The 26,076-nt window shown below is 42.5% G+C and overlaps 1 protein-coding gene across 2 annotated transcripts; it reads right to left on the bottom strand.

Moving 5' to 3' along the window:
• Positions 1-2,275: 2,275 nt before the first annotated feature.
• On the bottom strand, positions 2,276-23,471 carry cacnb3b (calcium channel, voltage-dependent, beta 3b). 2 transcript variants are annotated; one of them, XM_052105214.1, is made up of 15 exons: positions 23,294-23,471; positions 9,028-9,147; positions 8,828-8,950; positions 8,613-8,734; positions 7,993-8,048; positions 7,296-7,315; positions 6,853-6,933; positions 5,829-5,887; positions 5,619-5,719; positions 5,104-5,255; positions 4,796-4,891; positions 4,269-4,439; positions 4,138-4,186; positions 2,489-2,518; positions 2,330-2,364 (listed from the first exon to the last, which is right to left on the bottom strand). In XM_052105214.1, exons 1-13 carry the CDS (start codon positions 23,327-23,329, stop codon positions 4,157-4,159), a joined length of 1,167 nt encoding a protein of 388 aa, XP_051961174.1. In that variant the 5' UTR covers positions 23,330-23,471; the 3' UTR covers positions 2,330-2,364; positions 2,489-2,518; positions 4,138-4,156. The 2 variants fall into 2 exon arrangements, with proteins under 2 accessions (XP_051961175.1, XP_051961174.1); XM_052105215.1 differs by lacking the exon at positions 2,489-2,518 and having other exon boundaries at positions 2,276-2,364.
• Positions 23,472-26,076: the final 2,605 nt, after the last annotated feature.

Genomic DNA, 26,076 nt, shown 5'->3' with positions numbered 1-26,076 from the left:
ACATTGTGCATTTATTGCATTGTAAATCAGAAGAAAACTCCCAAACTATAAAAAACCAAAATAGTGCAATCAAATTGATTCCCCTTTATATTGTGATAGACCTTTTGAGTCCAAACTATTGTGTTCTGCATTCCTCCAGTGTTGCATACAGTACAGTTAATTGTGATATATACAGAACATAGACATCTGATAAAATAAACCATTAGCATTGAAAATATACTTAAGATATAGTTCTTGACTATGTACAAATCACCTGGAAAGATATCAAGCATATTTTTGATTGGGAAGAGCTCATTATAGTCCATCACTATGATCGAGTGATTGTGCTTGTGTGTGTCTCTTGCATGTGGTTCAAAAATGTGACTTCAGTAAAGCCAAAGCGGCAAAAGATTCAGCATGGTCCCAAATAACTTTTTTGTTCTATGTAAGTAAATAATATTACATATGTACATTTTAAACAAACAGAAAGTAATTTAGTCATTTGTTTGTGCAATTATATGGACATAGACAAGGGAAATGGATTTAATGTATAATCTGAAAATACTCAAGCAGTTTGTGATAGTTTCTATGTATGCACATTGCATTTACCTATTCAGTTTACAGTGCAGTGTATTCCTACAAATGCTGTCAAGTTTGTCATGCATAGTCATGGTTAGATTCAATGTACAATGAGACTGCATGTATATGAATGCCTAGAGTAAAATCAGTGATCTTTTAGATTGTCTTGCAAATAAGACATAGGTCATCCTGTTATGTGCTAATATTTGGAAACGTCATTGTTACTCCATGGAAGAACGGCAAGCAAAAACTAAACAGTTACAGCAGCAAGCAGATATGCCAGCAATACCATCACTTATCATGCAAATAAGTATTGATGGTTAAGATAGAAAGGATTGTTTATTTGTGATTTGATATTAATTGTGCAAATATGATCCAACCATTACACATATATCTTTGTGTAAAAAGAATAATGGTATATATTGATACTTAGCAGAGTATTTAAAGAGGTTTTAGAAAGAATGATGGTGTTTGATGTGGTGATGCTAAGATGATGTGTTACTAGTAGTTTTAAACATAAACAGTAGAGGTCACTGTAATTCAGAACAATGAGTTGAGAGTATAAATAAGATTATGTACAGGTAGTGAGGCTGTTAAGTGCAATTCAAAATCCAGGCAAAAGATGTAGAAACATTCATGTGGTCTCCTTTTCCTTTTTTATTAATTGATTTACTTTACTTTAGCTGACATAAATATAAGATGACAGGACACAAGAAATGTCAAACAGGAAAGGAAAAGACTGTCAATGAGGTTTGCTTTTGAACTCTGATTTACTACACTGTTATTACAGTCATTTGAGGGTTGTGCTACATAAAGCGTGTTGGGACTATTACTCATGCTGAATTATTATTAATCACACTGAAATGATATTAATAATGTTAGTGATGGTTGTCTAATCTTATAGGGTAAGCTGTGTCTCAAAAGTGCTGATTTGATATAGCACAGGGACGATTCACTGTCAGTTTTCGCAGCATACCAACACAACGGTTGATCCTGCTTTGGCTTCATTAAAAAAAATAATTTTCTTTTTAGCAGAGCAGAAAAAAAGCCAAAATAAAAGTCCATATCATGTCTAAAATGTAGGTTTCAGTCCTCAAAAAGCTGTGAAAAGGGTCCATTAACTTCTTATTTATAGTACTGATAAAAGCAATATCACACTAGCAATCGTGCATAATCGATGTGTAATATTGCTTAATTGACCACAGTGTAGTGTGCAAAAGCTGTTGTCATGGTGAGCTTTGAAAACGAACTAAAAGCAATGCATGAGGTGGATTTGAGTGGGCTGACTGGCAGTTGTGTGAGAGGATGTTGGTTGCATGGGATGTCCCTCTCTGTGAGCACTTGGTATGGACTCTCTGATGCCAGTGCCAGCCTCACCCCAGAGACAGAGAGGGGTAGGCTGGCATAACCTGGCGGACAGACGGCACCACCAAGTGGCTGGGGAAAACCCCTGTTGATCTCAGTGTGGCTCTCAGCAGGCACATTCAGACCAATTGAGGATGTGTATTGCATTATGTGGATGCGTGTGCTGGCTGAAGGCCTGCACAAAGAGGGCCCTGAGATACAGAGGGGACGTGTGTTAGCACAGGGGTGGGAGGTGTCGTCACTGTCAGGGCTCCTTTACAGTGAGGCAGGGATTGGTCCACTTCTTTGCTGACACTCATCTTATTCTCCTTTCCTCTGTTCTTCCACTTTTCAGGCGGGGGTGGGGGGGCAGGCTCCATCTGAGCCCCATCTCATTCTGGGGCAGTGAGTAGCTGGCCTAGTCTGGGGGGCTTTCTGGAATGTTCTGTCACTCAGACCACTCTACAACAAGAGCAATAGAGAAATCTGATATTATGGCTGGGTAGCTTAACGTGGCAAGCTTTACGGTCATCAGTTATTTAAGGGATAATCAGCCAAAATTAACATTTTGTCATCATTTACTCACCCTTATGTCGTTCCAAACCAGTTTCACTTTCTTTCTTCCATGGAACATATTAGAAGACATAAAGAAGAATGTCTTGGATATGAGATTTGAGAGCTACCACACGATACAAGATTCATATTTATTTGAATAACAACTTAAATTTGTTTTGTTTTTTTCCCTATATCCTAATTATACCAGCTACCAGCTATGGCTTCAGAAGAACATTTCATATCAACTACTTTCATTAAATTTGTTATAGTTTTTGCACCTCGACAGTGTCTGTCCCCAATCACTTTCATTGTATCAAAAAGAGCACCCAGGATATTCAGTTAAACTTCTCCTTTTGTGTTCCATGCACTTATTTTTTTTTAATAATATTAATGCATTTCAATAGTATAACACATTTCCACTAAACTAGACTGAGTAATCTTTAAATAATGTACATTATTATAGTAAATTAGGAAATAAATGTGAATTATTTAAGTTTAAGTAAATACTTCACATTTAAGCCTAATTCATAGTAAGTACATGTTGTTAAATATTAGGCTAGTTAAATATTCAGTTTGATCAATACAGTCGGAAATTTGTCATTCAATGGAAATGTATTAATCTTAAAAATAGACTGAAATATGTGTGTGGAGGAAAAGAACAATGAGGATTATTAAATGATGACAGAATTTGTTTTTTTGGTGACCTATAATAGTATTTTGGTACTGAAAAAAATGTAACTATATTATTTTGTACAATATTGGTTATGGTTTAACGATAATTTTCTTAAAGGGATAGTTCACCCAAAAATGAAAATTCTCTCATCATTTACTGACCACATCTGCTATCCCAGATGTGCATGAGTTTTGTCATCTGCTGAACACAAACAAAGATTTTAAGAAGAATATCTGAGCTCTGTAGGCCCATACAATGCAGGTGAATAGTGGCCAGAATTTTGTAGCTCCAAAAAGGATATAAAGGCAGCATAAAAGTAATCCATACAGCTCCAGTGGTTAAATCTGTGTCTTCTGAAATAATATGGTAGGTGTGTGTGAAACAGATCAATATTAAACTTTTTTCCCCCTATAAATATACGTGTAAACAGCCCTCCTGTGCATGTTCACGAGAGTTCTTCCTCTTCTGCTTTTTGCCGATTAGCATTCTTGTATATCGCCTCCTAGTGGCCGGTTGTGCAAATATGATTTATTTATACTTTTCCTTAGCTTTATCCATTCCTTTCTTCTTTCTCCTCCATGCCAAGTAGGTGGTGATATGTATAAAGAATGTGAATCGCTAAAACCAGAAGAATTCGTTCATGTCATCAATGCACATAGGAGTGCTGGCAAAAGTATACATTTATATTACAAAGAACCAAAATATCGATCTGTTTCTCACCCAAACCTATCATACAGCACCTAGGTTTTAAACACTGGAGTCAAATGGATTACTTTTATGCTGCCTTTATTTGCTTTATTGACCTTCAAAGTTCTGGTCACCATTCACTTGCATTGTATGGACCTTAAGAGCTAAGATATTTTTCAAAAAAAATTGTGTTCTGCAGAAGAAAGAAAGTCATGCACATCTGGGATGGAATGAGAGTGGTAAAATTGAGAGAGATTTCATTTTTGAGTACACTATCCCTTTAACTGACGGACACAGATGACAATTAATCCAACCCTTACCCTTTATTTGTGGTAGTGCTCATTCAATTAGCTCCTGCGTTTCTGAGAACTGGAGGGAAAGGAAGACGGTGTATTTAATGGAGCTTCATTACAACATATTCAATCCATGCAGTTAACAATTAAAAACGTACCTGTTGGCTAGAGTTGGCCGAAGGTGGCGTAACTATATTTTGCTCCACCAGAGGGTTTACCGGGGCAGAGCCTGGTAGGTGAGTGGCACGCCAGTATATATCCAAATACTCGGCCAGGTGTTCACAGGCGTCCTCTAACTGATTCTCATCCAGTATGATGTCAAACATTTCCTAATGCAGGATAATATGGGGGAGAAACAATAAGAGACAAAAGAATTGTATTTAGAATTTTGACAACAATTTCTCTAAGCATTATCTATCTATCTATCTATCTATCTATCTATCTATCTATCTATCTATCTATCTATCTATCTATCTATCTGTCTGTCTGTCTGTCTGTCTGTCTGTCTGTCTGTCTGTCTGTCTGTCTATCTATCTATCTATCTATTTGTACATAGATTAAACCAAAGCTTTGATTCTGTAATTCGTATCTTGATATCAGGGTGTGAGCCAAACTACAGAATCAAAATTGGTTTAATCTATGTACATTAGCAAGAGTTAAACGTGTATGCAGTACTGGGACTCACTGGTGGGCACTGTGATAGTTTATCTCCAGCCATCATTTGCACGTTAAGATGTTTACTTTGAGATTTCCCTCTGGATTTAATGAGTCTTTGAAGGACCTGGGGTAGAATGAGCAACGGTGAGAAAATGAGAGGGCAACAGTGGGAGCTATGATTTAGGGACAACCGAACCTATACACTGTAGTACACTGTACTGATATAACTGTATTAGGTTGTTTCCGATAAAATGACACTGACACACTATTTCATTGAAAAGAGAATTGAAAGCACAAAAATAACCTATTGACTGATTGACTTGAAGACTGTTGTACCTTTGGAGAGGACACTTTCACATAGACAATGATGGGAGCGAGGGAGGTCTTGAGGAGCTGTGCAGGGTGGTTTATCGTATCTGCATCTAAGACCACCAGCTGAAGGCTTTTAGCCAGCTCAAATATTCTCTCAATCTCACTCTGTACCTCTGCTGAGAAAGGAAGATGATAATTGAAAACACATTAATAATGAAATCACAGATAATATGAAATAACAATCAAGGTTATATGATATCCTTCAGACCAAAAATATTTTATTACTCTATATTAATGAGCAATTTAATTCTGTCATCATTTACTCAGCCTCACACCATTCCAAACACATATGACTCTTTTGTTTTCTTCGATGGAACACAAAACAAATTTAGGAACTTACAGCCTCAGTCACCTCACTAACATATTTTTTGAAGAATGTCATGTGGGTTGGAATGACATTAGGGTGAGTATATTATGACAGAATTTTCATTTTGGGCTGAACTATCCATTTAAATGTATCCTTGTATGATGTCACCTACCGAGAGTAGAGCGTGTGTTAGACCTCTCCATGATAGCTTTCTTATTCAGTACAGACCTCTTGGCCAGAGACAGATCTGCAGTCACCCGTGTAATAGAGATTCTGCCAAGAAACCACATAATGAGATAAAAGAGCAATGCTTCTTCTTTTAATCTTTAACCATGGGTATCTAAACAAACTCGAATTAAAAACCAACAGGCTCTGCACTCACCTTCCATCAAACCTGTGTTTTAGGAAGTCAAACAGAGCTTTCTGCATCATATCTGTCACCTGTACAAGAGGAAAACATATTCACTCATTGTATCTTTGACTAATGCTGGGCTAAATCTGTGATCATTTAGGTCCTGATATATTAATAGTGTTATCATCCAGCCAGTGATTTTGTTGTCTGAGTAATTAAAGGGTGATTTTAAAGATGAGCAATGCTTATCCAATGGATAATGTGGTTTGGATGAAGTAATGTGCTTTTTTAAACACAGGAGTGAAAAATGAATGACTCCAGAAATAGAGCGGAGAGTCAGCAGTAGAAGCAGCAGGTCCCTGGTGTCTCAGTTAAAGAGCTAACAAATGTGTCTAGATCACCATGCCACAGCTGGACATAAATATTTACATGCATGAATCCTCTCACACACCAAAATAGAACCTTACATTGTCTAGGCATTCACATACAGGTATGGGGGAGGCTGGGGCTAGTTGACACACACTTCACTTCAGTGAATATTTATCAGGGTAGATTTTTTCTTGACAGAGTTCACTGAACAAAAGTGAGGTAAGTTGGCACAATAGAACCGATTATTAAAAAGCATATTATAGGTGGTTCAGATAAATATACAAAGTTGGACCATTATGAAAAACACAAAAACACAAACTTCATGAAAGAGAAAAACTGTAAAAGATGCCGAAACATATCATACCATTATTTTGAACAACAAACATTGTAAAAATTTAATTGTGTGAATTTATATAATTTAGAACATGACAACTTGCCCCAGTTACAAATAGCCCCAGTCCCTCCTACATCACATGTCTGATAAATACAATGATAATCAAATTCAACAGAACAAAACATTTAATAAAATACAAAAATAAAACTATATACTGTATAAAACAAAATTCAAAAAACTATTATTATGCCAAACAATTTTGTAATCTATAGATTGTATAAATAAAAATTAAACTTGCCCTAATAAAAATGTTGGGGGCATTGATAATAAAATTTAATTGAAAGACTTTACCTCATAGCCTTTAAGTGACGGGCCAACCAAAACAACCGGCCTCATAGATGGAACGACATCATAGGGTGGAACATGTTCTGTCTGTAATACAGTGGTGTACACACACACAGTTATGTCTAACACACTCTGAAACTTAACTAACATCTCTCACATCTAATAAGTATCCCTAAGGGAAGCAATTTCAACAGAACATTGAAATCACTTACAGGTTACTAAGTTGAGTTGAGTTTACTTTAGTATTTAGCAAAGTCTTTGGTCTCATCACACACACACAACATTGTACATACTTAACTCCAGCAACAGTATGAAGAATACAGTATTACATGTGCATGAAATAATCAAACATAAGCATATATAAATATATATATATATATATAAAAAGAGGCTGGACACAAACTGTGAATATGTCATGTACATTTTTGAGGGAGGGTGGAGCCACCTACCTGTTTTTGCTTCTGTTTGGCTTTTTAAAAACATGAGAAAAGTGTTTAAGAAAAACATAAGGTGGCTGTTTGTGTGCAAATTTAGTAAAACCAAACCTGTAATTTCAGGCAAAACATACAGTACAGTGGAGTTCAAAAGGCTGAGACCACAAAAATGTGGGATTCAAAATTAAATTTAAAACCTGGAAACAAAGTTTTGAGATTTAGCAAAAGGTTACTCAAAAAGTGTTACACTGAACATGTTCTCCTTTGTACAGTTCCATTGACACACTAAAGATTGACAAAACTTCCTGGTATAACATCGATCATCATGTTTTGCACAAACTTGTGGAGTCCATGCCAGCTCAAGTGCATGCTGTCATTAGGGGGACATTTCAAATACAAAGAAATTCTGAAATTCATGCTAATTTTGCTACTGAATTTATGTTTGTTATGCTGATAATATAACTTGTAAAAAAACTAAAAAAAGAGAAAAAAAAGAGCAAAATAGAAGCATTTTTACTAGTGGTCTCAGACTTTCAGAGCCTCACTATAGCCTAAAAGTTTTGTGTGTCATGCTGAATATGACAAGTACAAGCAATTTATGCCCTAAAGGGAAATGTAGAAAGATTACACATCTACAGTATATGTGATCTATGAGTATTGTGGCTTAATAGCAGTAAGACACGACACATGACATTATTTAAATACCTCTCACCTGCAGGAGGAGGAGTTGACCTCCAACCCCCAGATGACGCATTCCCTCCCATTTTCCTTTTTACAGCATAAACACATCAGAAATTGATTCAAACATCTTTGATTAATCATAAACTATGCCATTCCAAACCTGTATAACTCTCTTTTTCCATGGAACACAAATGGAGAAATGTAAAAAAAAAAGTACTGGCCTCTGTTTTTTAAATAATGAAAGTGAATGGGGACTCCAATGAGTTCCAAAATTATAAAAATGTATCATAAAAATGGTCCATATTTATTTTGCTGTATATTTCAAGTCTTTTTAATCCATGCGACAGCTTAATGTGACAATCTAACTGACATTTAAGTCATTATTTACTTAAAATCCTCCTCTTCCCCCATTTTTTTGATAACATTTTGGAACTCAACAGCCCAAATCCCCATTCACCTCAACTGCATGGAAAAGAATCAGTACACTCTCCAACATTTCTCCTATTGTGTTCCACAGAAAATACAAAGTCATGCAGGTTTGGAAAGGCATTGGGGTGGAATCGACTTTTCATGTTTGGGTGAATTATTCCTTTAATGCACAGCATTCAGTAATGACTATTCATAATAATGAGATGTAATTTTAGGTCCGACCTCTGAGCAGCTTTCTGTTCCTGCTTGATGCGCATGGCCTCCAGTTTAACAGGGCTGGGGATGAAGGCAATGTCAGCCCCCTCCTTCACTAGCCTCCCGATCCACCAATCATTATTGTATTTCTGTATGCAAGGAGATAATGTTTACAATGCATTACCATACCAAACATAAACTAACCTCCTCTTAACAATCATCAGTTATTGCACAAATCACACCTCTTTTATATGTAGAAAATCTTTGGTTTCAAAGTTGATAGCAGTACCCTGAACCGGACAGTCTTCATCTAGAGCCCCGCAGTAGCTGACATTGGTTCTCACTGCAAATGCCACAGGCTTGATCTGCAAAAACAAAGCAGAAACAATGCAAGACAATGCAATTGAAGATGTGTCTTACATGACTGTTTAAGTAAGTGCACCTTGGCTCTCTCGAGCTGCTGCAAGGCCTGGCGCTCGGCCTCACGCCGAGACGCCTCCTTGTCCTCCTCCAGGGACAGGTCGGAATCCGATGGTCTACCCGTGTAGGAATCAGCTGAACTCTGAATAAACACAAAAAATGGACAGAGAGAAAGAGGGAGAATGTAATTAGATGATAAGAAAGAGATGTGCAGAGAACCAAACCATTTCAAATGCAAATCTTATGTGCATTGGTCAATTGCAAGCCTTACATTTGATCGTTCCTCAATTAGTATTGGACTTAATTCTGTATTTCATTTTCTACAATATTAAAGCACTCTTTCCACTGTTGTGAATTTATGGGTTGAGGACATTTAACAGAGATGTCTCCCATCCCTCAACCTTAAAACCTGCTCCTCTCTCTCTCCTTTTCCTCTCTCTTTCCCCTCCAAAAATCCAGTCTACAGTGAGGATATCATTTAAATATCAAAGGCAGCCACAGGGTGAAAGCGTCTGCAGCTTCCACCATCAGAGGAGACAAAGCATATTCTAATTAAGCAGACTAAGATAAGATTTTTATGTGCGATAAAAATATACCTCCCGTATAAATGAACATGTTAATTAAAAGGCAGCCCTGGTAGGGGAGGGATCTCCATCACAGAGAAATCCTGAACAAACTCTTGGAGTCATCAGGAATAAAGGAAAGGAAGGAATGAGTGGGGTACTGTGTAATCAATAAGGGGTAGACTGCCCTGATCATTTACAAACAAATAAGATCCACAAAAAGTAACCATGAAACAGAGTTCTCCATAATGACACAAAACAGATATAACTGTGATTAGGTAATTGATGCATTCATTTTATGTATCAATACCCTGCAGTGTGACAAATGAATTTCATAAAAGTACAAATATTCCATGTAGTCTCTCAATTATTATTAGGTCATAAAGATGCATGCATAATAACTATAAAACAAATTGATAGCTACTGTTTTTAAATAGTTTTAAAAATGCTGTTTTAATCATTTTAGAGTATGGCAAGCTTGTCACACTGTCGAAATCTCCCAAAAGTATTTCATGGCAAACCCCAAGGCTGGATTGGTAATCTGGCATACCGGGCATTTTCCCGGTGGGCCGACGCACTTTGGGGCCGATCGGGAGAACCTGGACTAAGCTGAAACGAGCCGCCGCGATATGCCGAAGGGGGCAGCGATATGCAGAAGGGGGCAGCGACCCCCCCACCCCAACCCTACTCAAAATGTGACACACATTGTAAAAATCCCAGGCCGATTTCTCTTCCCAGTCCACCCCTGGCAACCACACCAACACATCATCTGAAACTACTATAAACCACAACATCAACCTGTTTAAAAAGATTTAAAAAATGACACTATCACTTTATTTTTATTATTTTTATGAGATTATGAAGCTCCATTCATGATTGTATATTTCTAATATTAAGTCATTTATTTATACATAAAAAGTAAAAAGTATAATGTGAAATGTGTTGCACTACTCGCAAGGACATGTCTCTAAAAAAACAAACATTTTGTAGGCTATTCCATACACACACAGTGTACATTAACTCTTAGTCATTTTAGATGACCTGACAGACTAAGCAATTTTTCTCTTAGTACCTGGATCGATAGAGTTATACACGATACAAGGCAACCTCATCCGCTAAGAGTATTTCCACAACACCTCATCTGATATTCCACTTACAACACACATTCTAACCATCTGCCATTCCCAGAAATGGTTGTGCACAATGCTTATGTAAAGAGAATAATGCAGGATGACTCCAACAGCTGGGAATATCACAGTTTACTATAAACAAGTCTGCATGTTTCAAAATGTGTTTGTCTTCAGCAAGCAACTAAGCATCGTCAAACAATATTCTTCACAATATCACCTTAAAGAAATATTCCGGGTTCAATGCGTAAGTTAAACTCAATCGCCAGCATTTGTGGCATAATATTAATTACTACAAAAATTTATTTTGATCTGCCTCTCCTTTTCTTTAAAAAAAAGCAAAAATCTTGGGTGCAGTGAGGCACTTACAATGAAAGTGAAGGGGGACAATTTTTATTTTATTTTAAAATACTCAATGTTTCAAAAGTATAGCCGTAAAAGACGTAAACGATATATGTTAACATGAAATAAAGAGTGATGAAATTGCTTAATAACCTTTTCTGTGTACTTCTGTGAAAACTCCGTTGCCATGATGATGTAACGTCAACAAACCTTAAAATGACTGAAAAATGGCAATTTAAACAGCTTTACAGCTCAAATAATGCATGAGTTTTAACAGAAGAATTAAATAGTTCACCCAAAAATGAAAATTCTCTCATCATTCATGTGTATGACTTTCTTCTGCAAAACACAATTTATGATTTTTAGAAGAATATTTCAGCTCTGTAGCCTATGTCTATACAATACAAGTGAATGGGTGCCACAATTTTGACGCTCCAAAAAGCACATAAAGGCATTGTATAAGTGATCCATATTATTCCAGTGGTTTAATCCATGTGTTCTGAAGTGATATGACAGGTGTGGGTGAGAAACAATTCAATATTTTTTGATAGAGTTTGCTCATTTTAGTATCCACCAGGCAATAATTGTACATCACATAATGTGGAAAAGTAATAGGACACCACCCACCAACAAATTTTACAATTTGAGTAAAAATGGACTTAAATATTGATCTTTTTCTCACCCAAACCTATCGATTCGCTTCTAAAGACATTGATATAACCACTGGAATCTTATGCTGACTAATTACCGGTTGTGTGAGCAGCGAGCTGCGATTCACAAAACTGTTCACCTCATCTCTAAGAGCTTATGCTGTTGGATCTATGGCGCATATAAGTGGCTTTCTCCTTCTCTGCATGGCAGTGCAACTTTGCCCCTGGGTGCTTCGACAGCGCTGTCTAAAAGAGAATATTGTAAAAGAGTTTGATTCTCTAAAAGAGCAATACACAGCGGCGTTGAACGTCCTTTTCAGGGAGTGTCTTTATAAATATGCCCTTCCGCCCCGTGTAGTTCCTGGATGCGTTCGAGTTCTCTCCGTTCCTGATGGTCACAGGCGCTGCCTTGTGTGTCTGGGCTGTGATCGCACCGAGGCAGCGTTTGTGGATGGTTCGTGTTCTCACTGCAAGAACCTTACCATGGCAACGTTGCGGTCACGGCTTTCCTTCCTAAAAAGCAACGCCACTCCAGCTGCCCCCCGCGTAGCTCCATCTTCCCACAGGATTGAGGACAACCCGGCTGGCGATGGAGGCGATTTGGGGATGGCAGCGGGCTCGGTTTCGCCGGGTAAATCCCCACAAACCACCCGCCCCGACAGGCTCGTTGACTTCCGCCCGGGCTCGGGGTGACAGCAGCTCACCTCAAGGCCAGCCTGCCTATCCTCTTGAGCCCCCTGAGCTGGATGATGAGCTCGCCGCTGCATTGGAGAGTGTTCAGGTGTCTGACGCGGAAGACTCGATTTAGCTGCCACCCTCGGGTCAGCATGCCCAGTCATAGGCTGACGCCCAGATGGCCGACATGCTTGCCCGGGCTGCCATCAGCGTGGGGTTAGACTGGAACCCTCCATCCTCCCCACAGCCTTCGCGGCTGGATGATTGGTTCCTCGGGTCTGGGCGCCGCTCACAGCCACGCCCGATGGCGGAGCGGTCCACGGGTACTCGGCAGCCCCCTAGGCGGACAGAGCGGTTGCGAACCACCATGTCCTGAGAATGCCGCCACCTGGCGGGATCGCCCAGTGCTCCCCTCCAGGGCCTGTAGGATGATGTCGTCACTGACCTCCAAAGCCTACAGCGCCACCGGACAGGCCACTTCTGCTTTGCATGCCATGGCCCTCCTGCAGGTCCACCAGAAAAAGGCACTTAAAAATCTACACTTGGGAAGTTCTGAACCCAACGTGTTGCAGGAACTGCGCTCAGTGACCGCCCTCGCCCTCAGGGCCACGAAGGTCACAGCGCGGACCCTCGGGCAGGCAATGGCCACCCTCATGGTTCAGGAACGACATCTGTGGCTGAACCTGGTCGAAATGCGGGACGTGGACAAAGCACGCTTCCTCAACGCCCCTGTCTTCCAGTGTGGTCTCTTCGGCATCACCATTGAGGACATCGGCCAGCAGTTCTCAGCGGTGAAAAAAGCAGACGGAGGCAATCTCTAATATCATGCCCGTCACGCCACCAACACAGGCCGTGCTCCGTCTGCCTGCCGAGGGCATCCTCCTGCGGCTTCCAGAAAACATGCAACTCCACCTCAACCTGGGCCCAGCTCTCAGCCCCAGCTTTGAGTGCCCCACAGGAAGCATACGTTCCCCATCTTACGAACACTCTCCAGGACCCGGAAGGCTCCCAAGCGTTCCTGAGATGGATGACCCAGAGATCGAGACGTTTGCTCCGGAGCTGGTAAGCAGACCACTCCGTCCCGCGGTGGAGGGCTGGGAGGAGAATCCTTAGTTCGGTTTGTTTTCTTTGTCACACCCCCTTCTGGCTATGGTACCACATTCTCAATAAAGGAGAAATTTCCTCTTTCTCTGGGTCACCTGGCCCACAAATGCCTTTCTCACGGCATCCCGGTGCCACACCTCAACAGTCCCGGCACTGTTACTGTCAGACAGCACTGTGATGGTATCCGTGTTCACCTCCCGAGAGACCTTCCACTGCCCGACTGGTACTACCGAACGGAGGCTCCCCTCAGGACAGACGCGCTGGCACACAGCTGGTCCAGGGAGCTGCACAAGTATGCATTTCCCCCAGTGAGCCTTCTTGCACAGGTGCTATGCAAGGTCAGGGAGGACGAGGAACAAGTCATTGTGGTGGCCCCCTACTGGCCCTCTCGGACTTGGTTCTTGGATCTAGTGCTCCTCGCAACAGCCTCTCCCTGGCGAATTCCCCTGAGGAAGGACCTTCTGTCTCAGGGAAGGGGCAGCCTCTGGCATCCATGCCAAGACCTCTGGAATCTCCACGCCAGGACACTGGACGGGATGCGGAAGATCTAGCTGGCCTACCACCTGCTGTCGTGGACACGATCAACCAAGCCAGAGCTCCCTCTACCAGGCAACTTTACGCCCTGAAGTGATGCTTGTTCGCGAATTGGTGTTCTTCCCAGTCTGAAGACCCACAGATGTGCACAGTCGGGTCACCGCAGTCGGCTTTCATTTCTGCAGGAGATGTTGGAGGGGAGGCTGTCCCCCTCCACATTGAAGGTGTATGTAGCTGCTATTGCGGCCCACCACGACGCAGTAGACGGCAAGTCTTTGGGTAAGCACGACTTGGTTATAAGGTTCCTTAGAGGCACCCGGTGGTTGAACCCTTCCCGGCCTGTTTCCACCTGGGATCTCTCAGTGGTCCTCTTGGGTCTTCAGAGACCCCCCTTCGAGCCGCTAGAATCAGTTGAACTCAAGGGCCTCTCCCTGAAGACAGCCCTCCTGATCGCGCTCGCCTCCATCAAGCGACCTGCAAGCGTTCTCTATCAGCGACACCTGCCTAGAGTTCGGTCCGGCAGACACTCATGTCATCCTAAGATCGTGACCGGGCTATGTGCCCAAGGTTCCTAAACCTCCCTTCAGAGACCAGGTGGTGAACCTGCAAGCGCTGCCCCGAGAAGAGGCAGAGCCAGCCCCTTTGTTGCTGTGTCCGATACATGCTTTGATTATCTATTTGGACTGCACGCAGAGCTTTAGACGTTCTGAGCAGCTCTTTGTCTGCTTTAGTGGACAGCGGAAAGGGAACACTGTCTCCAAACAGAGGCATTCCCACTGGGTGGTTGATGCCATAGCATTGGCCTATCACACTAGGTGCTCCACAGGTTGGGCCCCCGTGTGGACTTTTCCCCCTGTATGTATTTTCCGCGGTACGGTCCCCTGGCAATCGGACCCGCGTCTCCCTTGGGCAGTCCTCACTGCCCCCCAGTCGCCGTGTTTGTAGCAACTCCTCCCTCCCAATGAGGTAAGTTCTACCACCGCGCCATTCTCCACATGCAACCTAAAATCCCATGTGATGTATTTCACCACTCTTTACCTCCCCCAGCCTGGCGATTTGGCGACCGTCCCGCGGTGGAGGGCTGGGAGGAGAATCCTTAGTTCGGTTTGTTTTCTTTGTCGCACCCCCTTCTGGCTATGGTACCACATTCTCAATAAAGGAGAAATTTCCTCTTTCTCTGGGTCACCTGGCCCACAAATGCCTTTCTCACAGCATCCCGGTGCCACACCTCAACAGTCCCGGCACTGTTACTGTCAGACAGCACTGTGATGGTATCCGTGTTCACCTCCCGAGAGACCTTCCACTGCCCGACTGGTACTACCGAACGGAGGCTCCCCTCAGGACAGACGCGCTGGCACACAGCTGGTCCAGGGAGCTGCACAAGTATGCATTTCCCCCAGTGAGCCTTCTTGCACAGGTGCTATGCAAGGTCAGGGAGGACGAGGAACAAGTCATTGTGGTGGCCCACAATGAGCGTTCTGAGCAGCTCTTTGTCTGCTTTAGTGGACAGCGGAAAGGGAACACTGTCTCCAAACAGAGGCATTCCCTATCACACTAGGTGCTCCACAGGTTGGGCCCCCGTGTGGACTTTTCCCCCTGTATGTATTTTCCGCGGTACGGTCCCCTGGCAATCGGACCCGCGTCTCCCTTGGGCAGTCCTCACTGCCCCCCAGTCGCCGTGTTTGTAGCAACTCCTCCCTCCCAATGAGGTAAGATCTACCACCGCGCCATTCTCCACATGCAACCTAAAATCCCATGTGATGTATTTCACCACTCTTTACCTCCCCCAGCCTGGCAGGTGTGGTCTCCGCAGGGTCTTCCCCCCCTGAAAGAATAGGAATTGGGAAAGAACGCTTTCCCCGATGCGTGTGATAGCGTTAAGATGGCCCAAGAATTTTGGTTGAAGTTTCAGTGTTTTATTTGTGACGTTTTGGGCACTCAAATTTCATTTTACCCCAGACTCTGTATTTTGAGCGATGGGGTGGTCATCAATATGGGGGATAAACACATAAAAAATTGGGTTCTGGCCGGCGTGATGCTTGGTAGGCAGGTTATTTTAAGAAGATGGAAGTCGGATTTATCCCAAAACCTTTTCATCTCTGCTATGCATACCGGAATGGCAGGAATGAATTATTTATCAGGTCCTTCTCATCATCCTCGAGAAGGCGATCACTTACATCGTTATCCTCTTCTTCTCATCTCTCCTCGACGGAGACATTGAAAAGAGGAGGGAGGTTCGGCAAGGCCTCCTCCATAATGTCCCCCAACTACTGGACTAAGGTTTTGAGGGTTCCTTTTCCACAGGGAGCGGGTAAAGATAAGGATCTAATTTTCTCGCAAGCCAAGACTCACACTCGCCTTTCACAAACCCTTAACAGTAATCTAGCCCAGTGTGGGCAGCACTCAGGGTTAGCCAAAGCTGTCTGTGCATGTTTTACCCCCAGGCAAGCGATACACAGGAGGTGTGAGTCCTTGGACGAAATCATGGCCCCACAAGTACACATGCGAAAAGGTTTCACTTTTGCTCTGCTTGATGCCGCAGTGGCCATGGTCCAGTGATTATCCTCAAGACTCACCACGACATGTTAGTTCGAGGTAGAATTCACTATTTCTCTCTATTATCTAAACGAATTAACTAAATATTAAGATAAAGTGTTAAGATTTTCAATGTGATATCAGACTTTTGGAACACCTTTCATATTTAGCAACCCTAAACACAATTTTCAGCAATCAATTTACTAGTGTATAAAGGCATTGCATTTTCATTCAAGTGCTGTGCACTGCTGGAGGAACTTATTGAATTTAAATACAAGGCTGCCAACATTAATATTCAAAATTAGTTGTGCAACGCATTCTATAGCAGTCTACAGCCAACAGATGGCGTCAAATCAATCAACCTCCACAGGGCTTGATAGATAACGGTCATTCATTTTCTTACTTCAAACCATATCATGCCCCATTTTCATTCATGTTGTCAGAAACTGATTTGCAGTATCCTGAATGCCTACTGCAATGTTTGAAACAAACAGCATGGAGATAACGTTCAGAAGGAGTGAACCTGATTTTGGTGAGGAGAGTGCAGATAGGTCTGGGTGGGAGTCCACAAGAAGCAGCTACATGCATTATTCAAGCACAAATGCAGACCTAAGATGAAATAAAGAGATGCAATGGTACAGATTGTGCATGCTTTTACAACAATATTAACAATATCAGAAAGGAATGAGCTATGCTGACTGGTTAGCATAAATAATAAAGCCCAAGGGACCACTTTATATTAGGTGCCTTTAACCAGGGGTGTTATGCACCTATTTTTTTTTAGGGGGCACCAAGGTAAGCTACCGCAACCCCAATTTAACTACCCCCTTTCCCCCCCAAAAGTTAGTATAAATAAAACAAAACAGTATCACTTTTTTAGTAACTATCACATTTGCAGCTGTTTGTCAATAAATGTCTATTTGTAATGGTTGTATTTGGTTAACTTTTATAAGGTGGAGTTCGTGTCTGACATCCTCACTTTTGATCTTGCCACGTCTTTTTCGCAAGCACTTATACAGGATACGAAAGGTGATATATATATATATATATATCACCTTCAGCAACAACAAAAAAAATTTCCTATTTTCAGGACACTGTATTTTAAAGATAATTTTGTAAAAATTCAAATGACTTTACAGATCTTTATTGTAAAGAGTTTAAACAAAGTTTTCCATGCTTGTTCAATGAACTATAAACTATTAATGAACATACACCTGTGGAACAATCGTTAAGACACTAACAGCTTACATACAATAGGCAATTAAGGTCACAGTTATAAAAACTTAGGACACTAAAGAGACCTTTCTACTAACTCCGAAATACACCAAATAAAGATGCCCAGGGTCCCTGCTCATCTGTGTGAATGTGCTTTAGGCATACTGCATGGAGGCATGAGGACTGCAGATGTGGCCATGGCAATAAATTGCAATGTCCGTACTGTGAGATGCCTAAAACAGCGCTACAGGGAGACAGGAAGGACAGCTGATCATCCTTGCAGTGGCAGACCATGTGTAACAACACCTGCACAGGATCAGTACATCTGCGGGACAGGTAGAGGATGACAACAACAACTACCCGAGTTACACCAGGAACGCACAATCCCTCCATCAGTGCTCAGACTGTCCGCAATAGTCTGATAGAGGCTGGACTGAGGACTTATAGGCCTTTTACAAGGCAGGTCCTTACCAGACATCACCGGCAACAACGTCGCCTATGGGCACAAACCCACCTTCGCTGGAACAGACAGGACTGGCAAAAAGTGCTCTTCACTGACGAGTCGCGGTTTTGTCTCACCAGGGGTGATGGTCGGACTCACGTTATTCATCAAAGGAATGAGTGTTACACCGAGGCCTGTACTCTGGAGCGGGATCGATTTGGAAGTGGAGGGTCCGTCATGGTCTGGGACAGGGTGTCACAGCATCATCGGACAGAGCTTGTTGTCATTGCAGGCAATCTCAAAGCTGTGCATTACAGAGAAGACATCCTCCTCCCTCATGTGGTACCTTTCCTGCAGGCTCATTTTGACATGCATGACAATGCCACCAGCCATACTGCTACATGATTTCCTGCAACACAGGAATGTCAGTGTTCTGCCATGGCCAGTGAAGAGCCCAGATCTCAATTCCATTGAGCATGTCTGGAACATGTTGGATCGGAGGGTCAGGGATAAGGCCATTCCCCCCAGAAATGTCCAGGAACTTGCAAGTGCCATGGTGGAAGAGTGGTGTAACATCTCACAGCAAGAACTGGCAAATCTAGTGCAGTCCATGAGGAGGAGATGCACTGCAGTACTTAATGCAGCAGATGGCCACACTAAATACTGACTGTTACTATTGATCTTGACACCCCCTTTGTTCAGGAACACATTCCACTTCTGTTAGTCACATGTCTGTGAAACTTGTTCAGTTTATGTCTTTGTTGTTGAATCTTTTTATATTCATACAAATATTTACACATGTTAAGTTTGCTGAAAATATAAGCAGTTGAAAGTAAGAGGACGTTTCTTTTTTGCTGAGATTATATATATATATATATATATTTCTTTTGCAGGGGTGGTTGGGCGGTGTTACGAATGCGGACGAAGGCAGACAAAGGTTGAGGATCCAAATGCGGGTTTATTGATGAACAGACACAACAGGAGCAAACAAAACAACCACGATGGGTAAAATGAAAGCAAAACACAAAAACGCTGGAACACTGGAAACACGGGCATGGGAGCGAACATCAACATTCAACAAATGACAGAGAGTGGAAGGCAAACAGGGTTAATATGCACACGAGGCAGGATAATTACAAACAAGACACAGGTGAGAACAATGACAGTGAACACGAACGCTAACAAGGAGACTATGGAATTAAATAACGGACAAAAGTGAAAACTAAGGAGCAAGGTGAAACACGACAGGGTAATACATGACATAGCCCCCTCAAAGGATCGGATCCCAGATGATCCTAAAAACAAAGATACAAAAAAAAAAAAAAAAACACAAAACAGAATCATCCAAGGAATGAGGGGGGGGGGTCTGGCAGACCACGGAGGGCACAAGGGGACACCAGACAATCCAGGGGGGGACAAGGGGCAGATAGGTAGACCAAGGGGGGCACAGAGGGCAGACAGGCAGTCCAAGGGGGCACAAGGGGCAGACAGACAGTCCAAGGGGGCACAGAGGGCAGGCGAGCAGTCCACAGGGGCACAAGGGGCAGACAGACAGTCCAAGGGGAGCACAAGACGGGGACTGGGTCAGGTGGCCTGGGAGCTGGCCACAGGACAGGGACCGGGTCAGGAGGCCTGGGAGGAGGCCACTGGACAGGGACTGGGTCAGGGGGCCTGGGAAGAGGCCACAGGACAGGGACCGGGTCAGGAGGCCTGGGAGCTGGCCACAGGGCAAGGACAGGTTCAGGAGGCCGAACCGTGGGAGGTGGAGCCGTTGCAGGCGGAGGCGTGGAAGTAGGTGCCGTAGGAGGCTCTAGAGGCGGAGACCTGGAAGGCTCTGGAGGTGGAGCCGATGGAGGTGGTACCGTAGGAGGTTCTAGAGGCGGAGACCTGGAAGGCTCGGGAGGCGGAGCCGTAGGAGGCTCGGGCGGCGGAGCCAAGGAAGGTGGCGCCGAGGAAGGTGGCGCCGTAGGAGGCTCGAGAGACTCAGGGTGCTCGAGGGGCGGAGGCCTGGAAGGCTCGGGAGGCGGAGCTCTGGAAAGCTCGGGAGGCAGAGCTCTGGAAAGCACGGGAGGCGGAGCTCTGGAAAGCACGGGAGGCAGAGCTCTGGAAAGCTCGGGAGGCAGAGCTCTGGAAAGCTCGGGAGGCGGAGCCCTGGGAGGCTCGAGAGACTTGAGAGGCGGAGCTCTGGAAAGCTCGGGAGGCGGAGCTCTGGAAAGCTCGGGAAGCGTTGGCTCTTGGATGGTCATGGCTGCTGGCGCAGGGACGGTCGAGGCTACAGGCGCTGGCTCAGGGACGGTCGAGGCTACAGGCGCTGGCTCACTGACATCGGAGGCTACAGGCGCTGGCTCACTGACATCAGAGGCTACAGGCGCTGGCTTGGGGACAGTCGAGGGCTCAGGCTCGCTCACCGTAGCATGCGTGGGCTCTGGCTTGCTCACAGTGACATGCGTGTGCTCTGGCTCGCAGACCGTAGAAGGCGTGAACTGGGGAGCGGAAGCCTTTCTTCTCCTCCTCCTCCGGGCGGACGAAGCTGGCAGCATTGGCTCTCTGATCACGGCAGGCACGAAGGTTGGCTCGCTGGCAGACGCAAAGGGACGAACCACGGGCGAATGGAGGGTTACCACTATGGGAGGAGCTACGGGGTTGTCCTCGACGATGTCCACGGTGAAAGAGGAACCGCAGGCCAGTAGGGTCTCCTCCACGGACGCGCGGAGCGTCCAGCTGCGCGTTGCCGGTGGCAACCACTCCTTGAGCGCACTGTTCAGGTTAGCCCGGAAGAATACGACCAGGGAGGAATCAGGGAAGTCGGTGGCACCCGCAATCGCGAGAAAATCGCGGATGTGGTCTTCCACCGGACGGTTTCCCTGCATGAGGCTAAGCAGCTGACAGTTCGCTTTTAGAACCGCTGGATCCATGTTTGTTGGTCGTTTGTTCTGTTACGAATGCGGACGAAGGCAGACAAAGGTTGAGGATCCAAATGCGGGTTTATTGATGAACAGACACAATAGGAGCAAACAAAACAACCACGATGGGTAAAATGAAAGCAAAACACAAAAACGCTGGAACACTGGAAACACGGGCATGGGAGCGAACATCAACATTCAACAAACGACAGAGAGTGGAAGGCAAACAGGGTTAATATGCACACGAGGCAGGATAATTACAAACAAGACACAGGTGAGAACAATGACAGTGAACACGAACGCTAACAAGGAGACTATGGAATTAAATAACGGACAAAAGTGAAAACTAAGGAGCAAGGTGAAACACGACAGGGTAATACATGACAGGCGGAATGTTATTACTCTATGACCATGCACTACATGGAAGGATTTCGCTGTTGCGCACCATCTCTGTGTATATACAGTATCTCCCGCTGAACGTGTTTACATATGCGCTCTGTGAACATAGACAGAGGAGGATAGGGTGGTTATAGTTATCTTAAAAATGTGCTTTATGTGGTAACAATAAATAAATAAACTGATTTTATTCAAGTCAAAAATATGATTTAGTATCATTCTATAGTGTAAAAGTTGCCGTTGTAACCTGCATTTGTTACATTAAGGAACTATTTCTACTGATCTAATCCTATTTTTATTTGTTTATTTTTTTGGTGTAACTTAATGTATGATTAAGTGTTGATTCAGTGGCATAAAATTATTTTTACTTGAATAAATCCAGTTAATACTGATGTTACCACATGAAGCTAATTTTTAGGTTAATATTTTTTTCAGTGTAAATGGTTTAGATCAGGGATTTTCAAAGTCAGAGACAGTGGGCCTCCCATGTGGCATAATATACACGATGGTGACATAATGGTACACGATTTTTCTTTGGAAAAACTACCTCAGCATGTTTGGTGTCAAGGTTTCTGCAGATTTTAGCAGGTTGCATGCTGTCATTAGCTAAAATCTCCTGACAAACGACACAAAGGTCGTTTTGCATCAATTGATCCTGTCCATGTAAATCCTTAACTTAAATACTGCTCATCATATCATCATCTTTTGGGTTTGACCCCTGAAACTGAAGGATTAGAATATGGTGGTCTCAGAAAACGCTCCATTGTAATTACAGACTTATACGTCACATCTGCTTTATTGGCGGGCTTGTCAAATATCAGATAATCTTCACAAAGGTTCTTGATAGATATATATATATAAATTATTTAATAAAAATTTTACCACTCTCCATGCCTCCCCTGACATAGGTTAATGCCCCCCTGAGGAGGCATGCCCCACACTTTGAAAACCACTGGTTTAGATTACACAAGCAAACGTTTTGTTAGGTAAAGCAGAAATAGGTAACAACAGCTCATTAAGGTAACAACAACATACTTTTACTTTTTACAGTGAAAAACAAATTTTTACACTGAGGTAAAAGACAAATGGCTGACAGATCTGTTCAAATGGTATAATTTTGCCAGGTACAAAAACTGTCCAGTTTTGGGAAGCTCCCACCCCAGTGATGGCCCTTGACCTTAAAAACTAAAATAAAAACAAAAAATATTAAATGAAATCTTAGAGTTGAATTAACTGGTTTTGTTCAAGTCAAATAATTATTTAACATACCTGAATCTACCTGAATAAATTAGGTTATACCAAGGAGACTTAAGGGTTAGATCAGGTAGAAATAGTCCCTTAACGTAACAACTGCACACTTTCACTTTTTACACTGTACGTGTGGGTGAACTCGTCTCAAAAAAGGCTAACTTAATAAGGCAATAACATGCTTTCTGTATCGATTAAACAATCAATGCAACTAAACGCATTTAATGAGTCCATGCTCATTCACATACAGTACGGACGCAAAGGCGTGCATCTGACTGAAAATAATTTATTTATATAAAAAGCCTTACATGAGGATATTAATAGACTATGACCAAGGCAGAATGCATGCAAAATTCATTCACTCGACCAAAGCAGCACAGATTGATTACAAAATCACACGGAGTGAAAATATAATAGAGAGGGATTGAGAGAGAACCAGTGAGCGGGCAATAAAAGAGCGAGCGTGAAGAGAGGAAGAGTGACAGAAATAAAGTGCAGAGAGTGAGAGGGAGGAAGAAAGAAAGAAAAAACGAAAGAGGGTTAACTATCCCTACCTTGAAGCTGAGCAGCGCTGCACTAGAATCGGACATGCCTATAGAGACAGCGCAAATCTGCCCCCATCACTCTGTGGCCGTCGCGAGCAGCTCTCTATAGTCAACAGTATGAGGGAAGTCTCGGCCCTAACGGTTGCAACGCACTGCACTCAACGCCTGTACAAAATTGATGCACGGACTGCAGCAGTGGAGTTCAGCTCATAAGAGCACACCCTCCCGCTGCCTCTGTCGCCGCTGCTGCTGCCTTTCTTTCACCTGCTCTAACATTCAATCAGGCTCCATTTTCCTCTGCTCCGCATTCAGGAGCTGGAGATGCTGTTCTGCAGCCAGTGCAGCGGGGGAGAAGATATTTAGCTCTCACACCAGCCTCAGAGACAATGTAATCTCATTCTCCGACAGCAAGATAAACAGTGGTGTTTTTCAAGATGCCCAGATGCTTACAGATGTTGGACTCAGTGATGCTCAGTTAGTATGCATTAGTGCAAAACAGTGGATAGAGGGGCACTAAACAATTATTTGGACACTTAAGCAACATTTACTGTAAAAAATAAATAAATTAATTAATTGCATAGACCACAAAACATCAAACCAATTGGCACCTGCAAACAAATGATACAAGATATTTTCAGAAATAACTTTTCTCAGCCATTTTGTAACTATAGGCCCACCTTGTAACCAACCTAAGGTCATTTTTAGTCAACATACAGTTGGTGTCCCAACAGAGGAAAATAGGCATTAAGTTCGACTATTTGTATTTTTTAATTTGTTTGTATGAGTTTGAAAGTTGAGCCAAAGAGAGTTTGAGTCTGACTCACATCATTTCCCAACCCTGTTCCCACCATTTTCGTTCCTTGCTCTACCTTACCACTCAATAAAATGGCAACAGAGCAATACAATTATGTTGTGTCCTGCAACATGCCATTGTTAACATTCAGCCTACATTTAGGCATATGTTATCGTCAAACAATAAGCCATTTAGTAGTTAAATCACTGGTCTGTCCACATACTTAGCTACTTATTTTACTACTAATTACATTAATAATTCTTACTGATTTTCTATTGTATTGTGGTGTTGTCTCGTGTTCTTGCAATGGCAAATAGAGTATTTCTGATCACTTTTAAGTCTGTACATATATTTTTGTCTCCTATTTACAGTCTCAAAATGTAATCCACTAGTGATGACTAATTACTAAATGGCATTCAGATTACTTCTTTTGAAAATGTATTGACTAATTTCATAAAAAAAAAATTTGTCTATATATTTTCTCATTGTCACATGCAAGTCATACACTAAGCACCTCATGTTTCTCCTTTACAATGACTCATTAAGACCCCTGCACACTTTCAACAAAATCAAAGAACAAAAGTGTGTGACGTAATTTAGAACAAAATCTTTTTGAGTTCATTTCGGTGGTTTTAAAAACAGTTTGTAACTTTTTAGTTAAACTTCTTACTGGCTGCAATTCATCTTACTGCCATTGGTCCATGTTATCGGTAGGTGTGACCTGGAGATCCACCTACTTTGTGGCTGACAGCTAATTCCCATTCAATCGGTTAAAGGGCACCTATTATGGCATTTAAAATGTTCCTAATATTGTTTTGGGAGTCCCCAACAACAGTTTTACATGCATGCAATGACAAGAAACACTTTTGTTGTCTTATAATATGCATTTATGTTTACCTGATTTGCTCACCAACTCCCAAATGATTCGTTCAACGACTCATTTTTCCAAACCCCTCCTTTGCGTGACGCTAATCTGCGGTGATTGGTCAGATGACCCAGTCAGTTGTGATTGGTATACTCTGTGCAGAGATTGTCGGAAACGGAACGCCCATCACCGCTTTGTAGTAAAATAATCAAAATCAGAGAAGGAATTTGAGTTGATTTATGTTAGCGATCATAGCCCAAAGTTCGGTGGTAAACACCCAATCAGTTATTGTTTGCGTTAGCCCAACGCATAAACATATTGATAAAGCACTGCATTACAACAAGTTATTGCTCTATTCTTTATGACAACTCCAATAACATCGACAAACATTTCACATATTTCAAAAAAATTGACATTGGAGACCTAGAAGCTGCGCTGAGCGTAACTTACACAACACACACAAATACTTATTAAGCATGCTAAAAAACACATAAAAGCAGCAATTATTAATAATACTTAAAGGTTGTGATTCGGAGGAGGAAGCTGATCCAAATAAACTTGGTACTGAACCTTCCTTCAGTATCAACCGGCTCGCGAATCCACACTTGAAAGCATTCATGTTCGTAAAGCAATCGTCATTAAAATGACGCGAACACAGCACAAGGTTCGGGCTATACTTGTGTGGTATAGTTGTAAATATAAACTCTAGACACTGATTCTTCACATGCTCGTCCCTGGGCAGTGAAATAAAGGTCGCTTTTGATATGCACTTCAGAACACAGCGTCTTGTTGTCAACATGATGTTTTCAAGTTTTCCCTGGTGTCTGCGCGCGCAATGAGTGGGCGCGGCCAATTTGATAAATTTTCATCTTGACGTCACAATGAAAATGAAAATGACTCGTTAGATAAACGATTCATTACATTGACTCAGAGTCGACTCCTACTTTTGAGAGACAATAACTTTTTTACGTTGAAGTTTCATATACAAAACTTTGCAGGATGTTTTTGTTCACTTAAATCTATGTTACACACTACATGAAAGGTAATTTTCAAAATTCCATAATAGGTGCCCTTTAAGATCAATATGACTGGCATTCAGTTATTAGAGATCTGGTGCAAATTTACCTACATCTG

This window comes from Xyrauchen texanus, chromosome 35 (assembly GCF_025860055.1).
Source record: "Xyrauchen texanus isolate HMW12.3.18 chromosome 35, RBS_HiC_50CHRs, whole genome shotgun sequence".
In the NCBI taxonomy this organism is placed as follows: Eukaryota; Metazoa; Chordata; class Actinopteri; order Cypriniformes; family Catostomidae; genus Xyrauchen; species Xyrauchen texanus.
This window is presented reverse-complemented; position numbering and strand designations above follow the sequence as displayed.

Coding starts and splice junctions, on each gene's coding strand:
- cacnb3b (XM_052105215.1), bottom strand. CDS start 23,329: ATGTCCGATTCTAGTGCAGCGCTGCTCAGCTTCAAG. Junction 7,316..7,992: donor GTCAACTCCTCCTCCTGCAG/GTGAGAGGTATT, acceptor GTTTTTAAAAAG/CCAAACAGAAGCAAAAACAG. Junction 4,892..5,103: donor TGAAAGTGTCCTCTCCAAAG/GTACAACAGTCT, acceptor ATTCTACCCCAG/GTCCTTCAAAGACTCATTAA.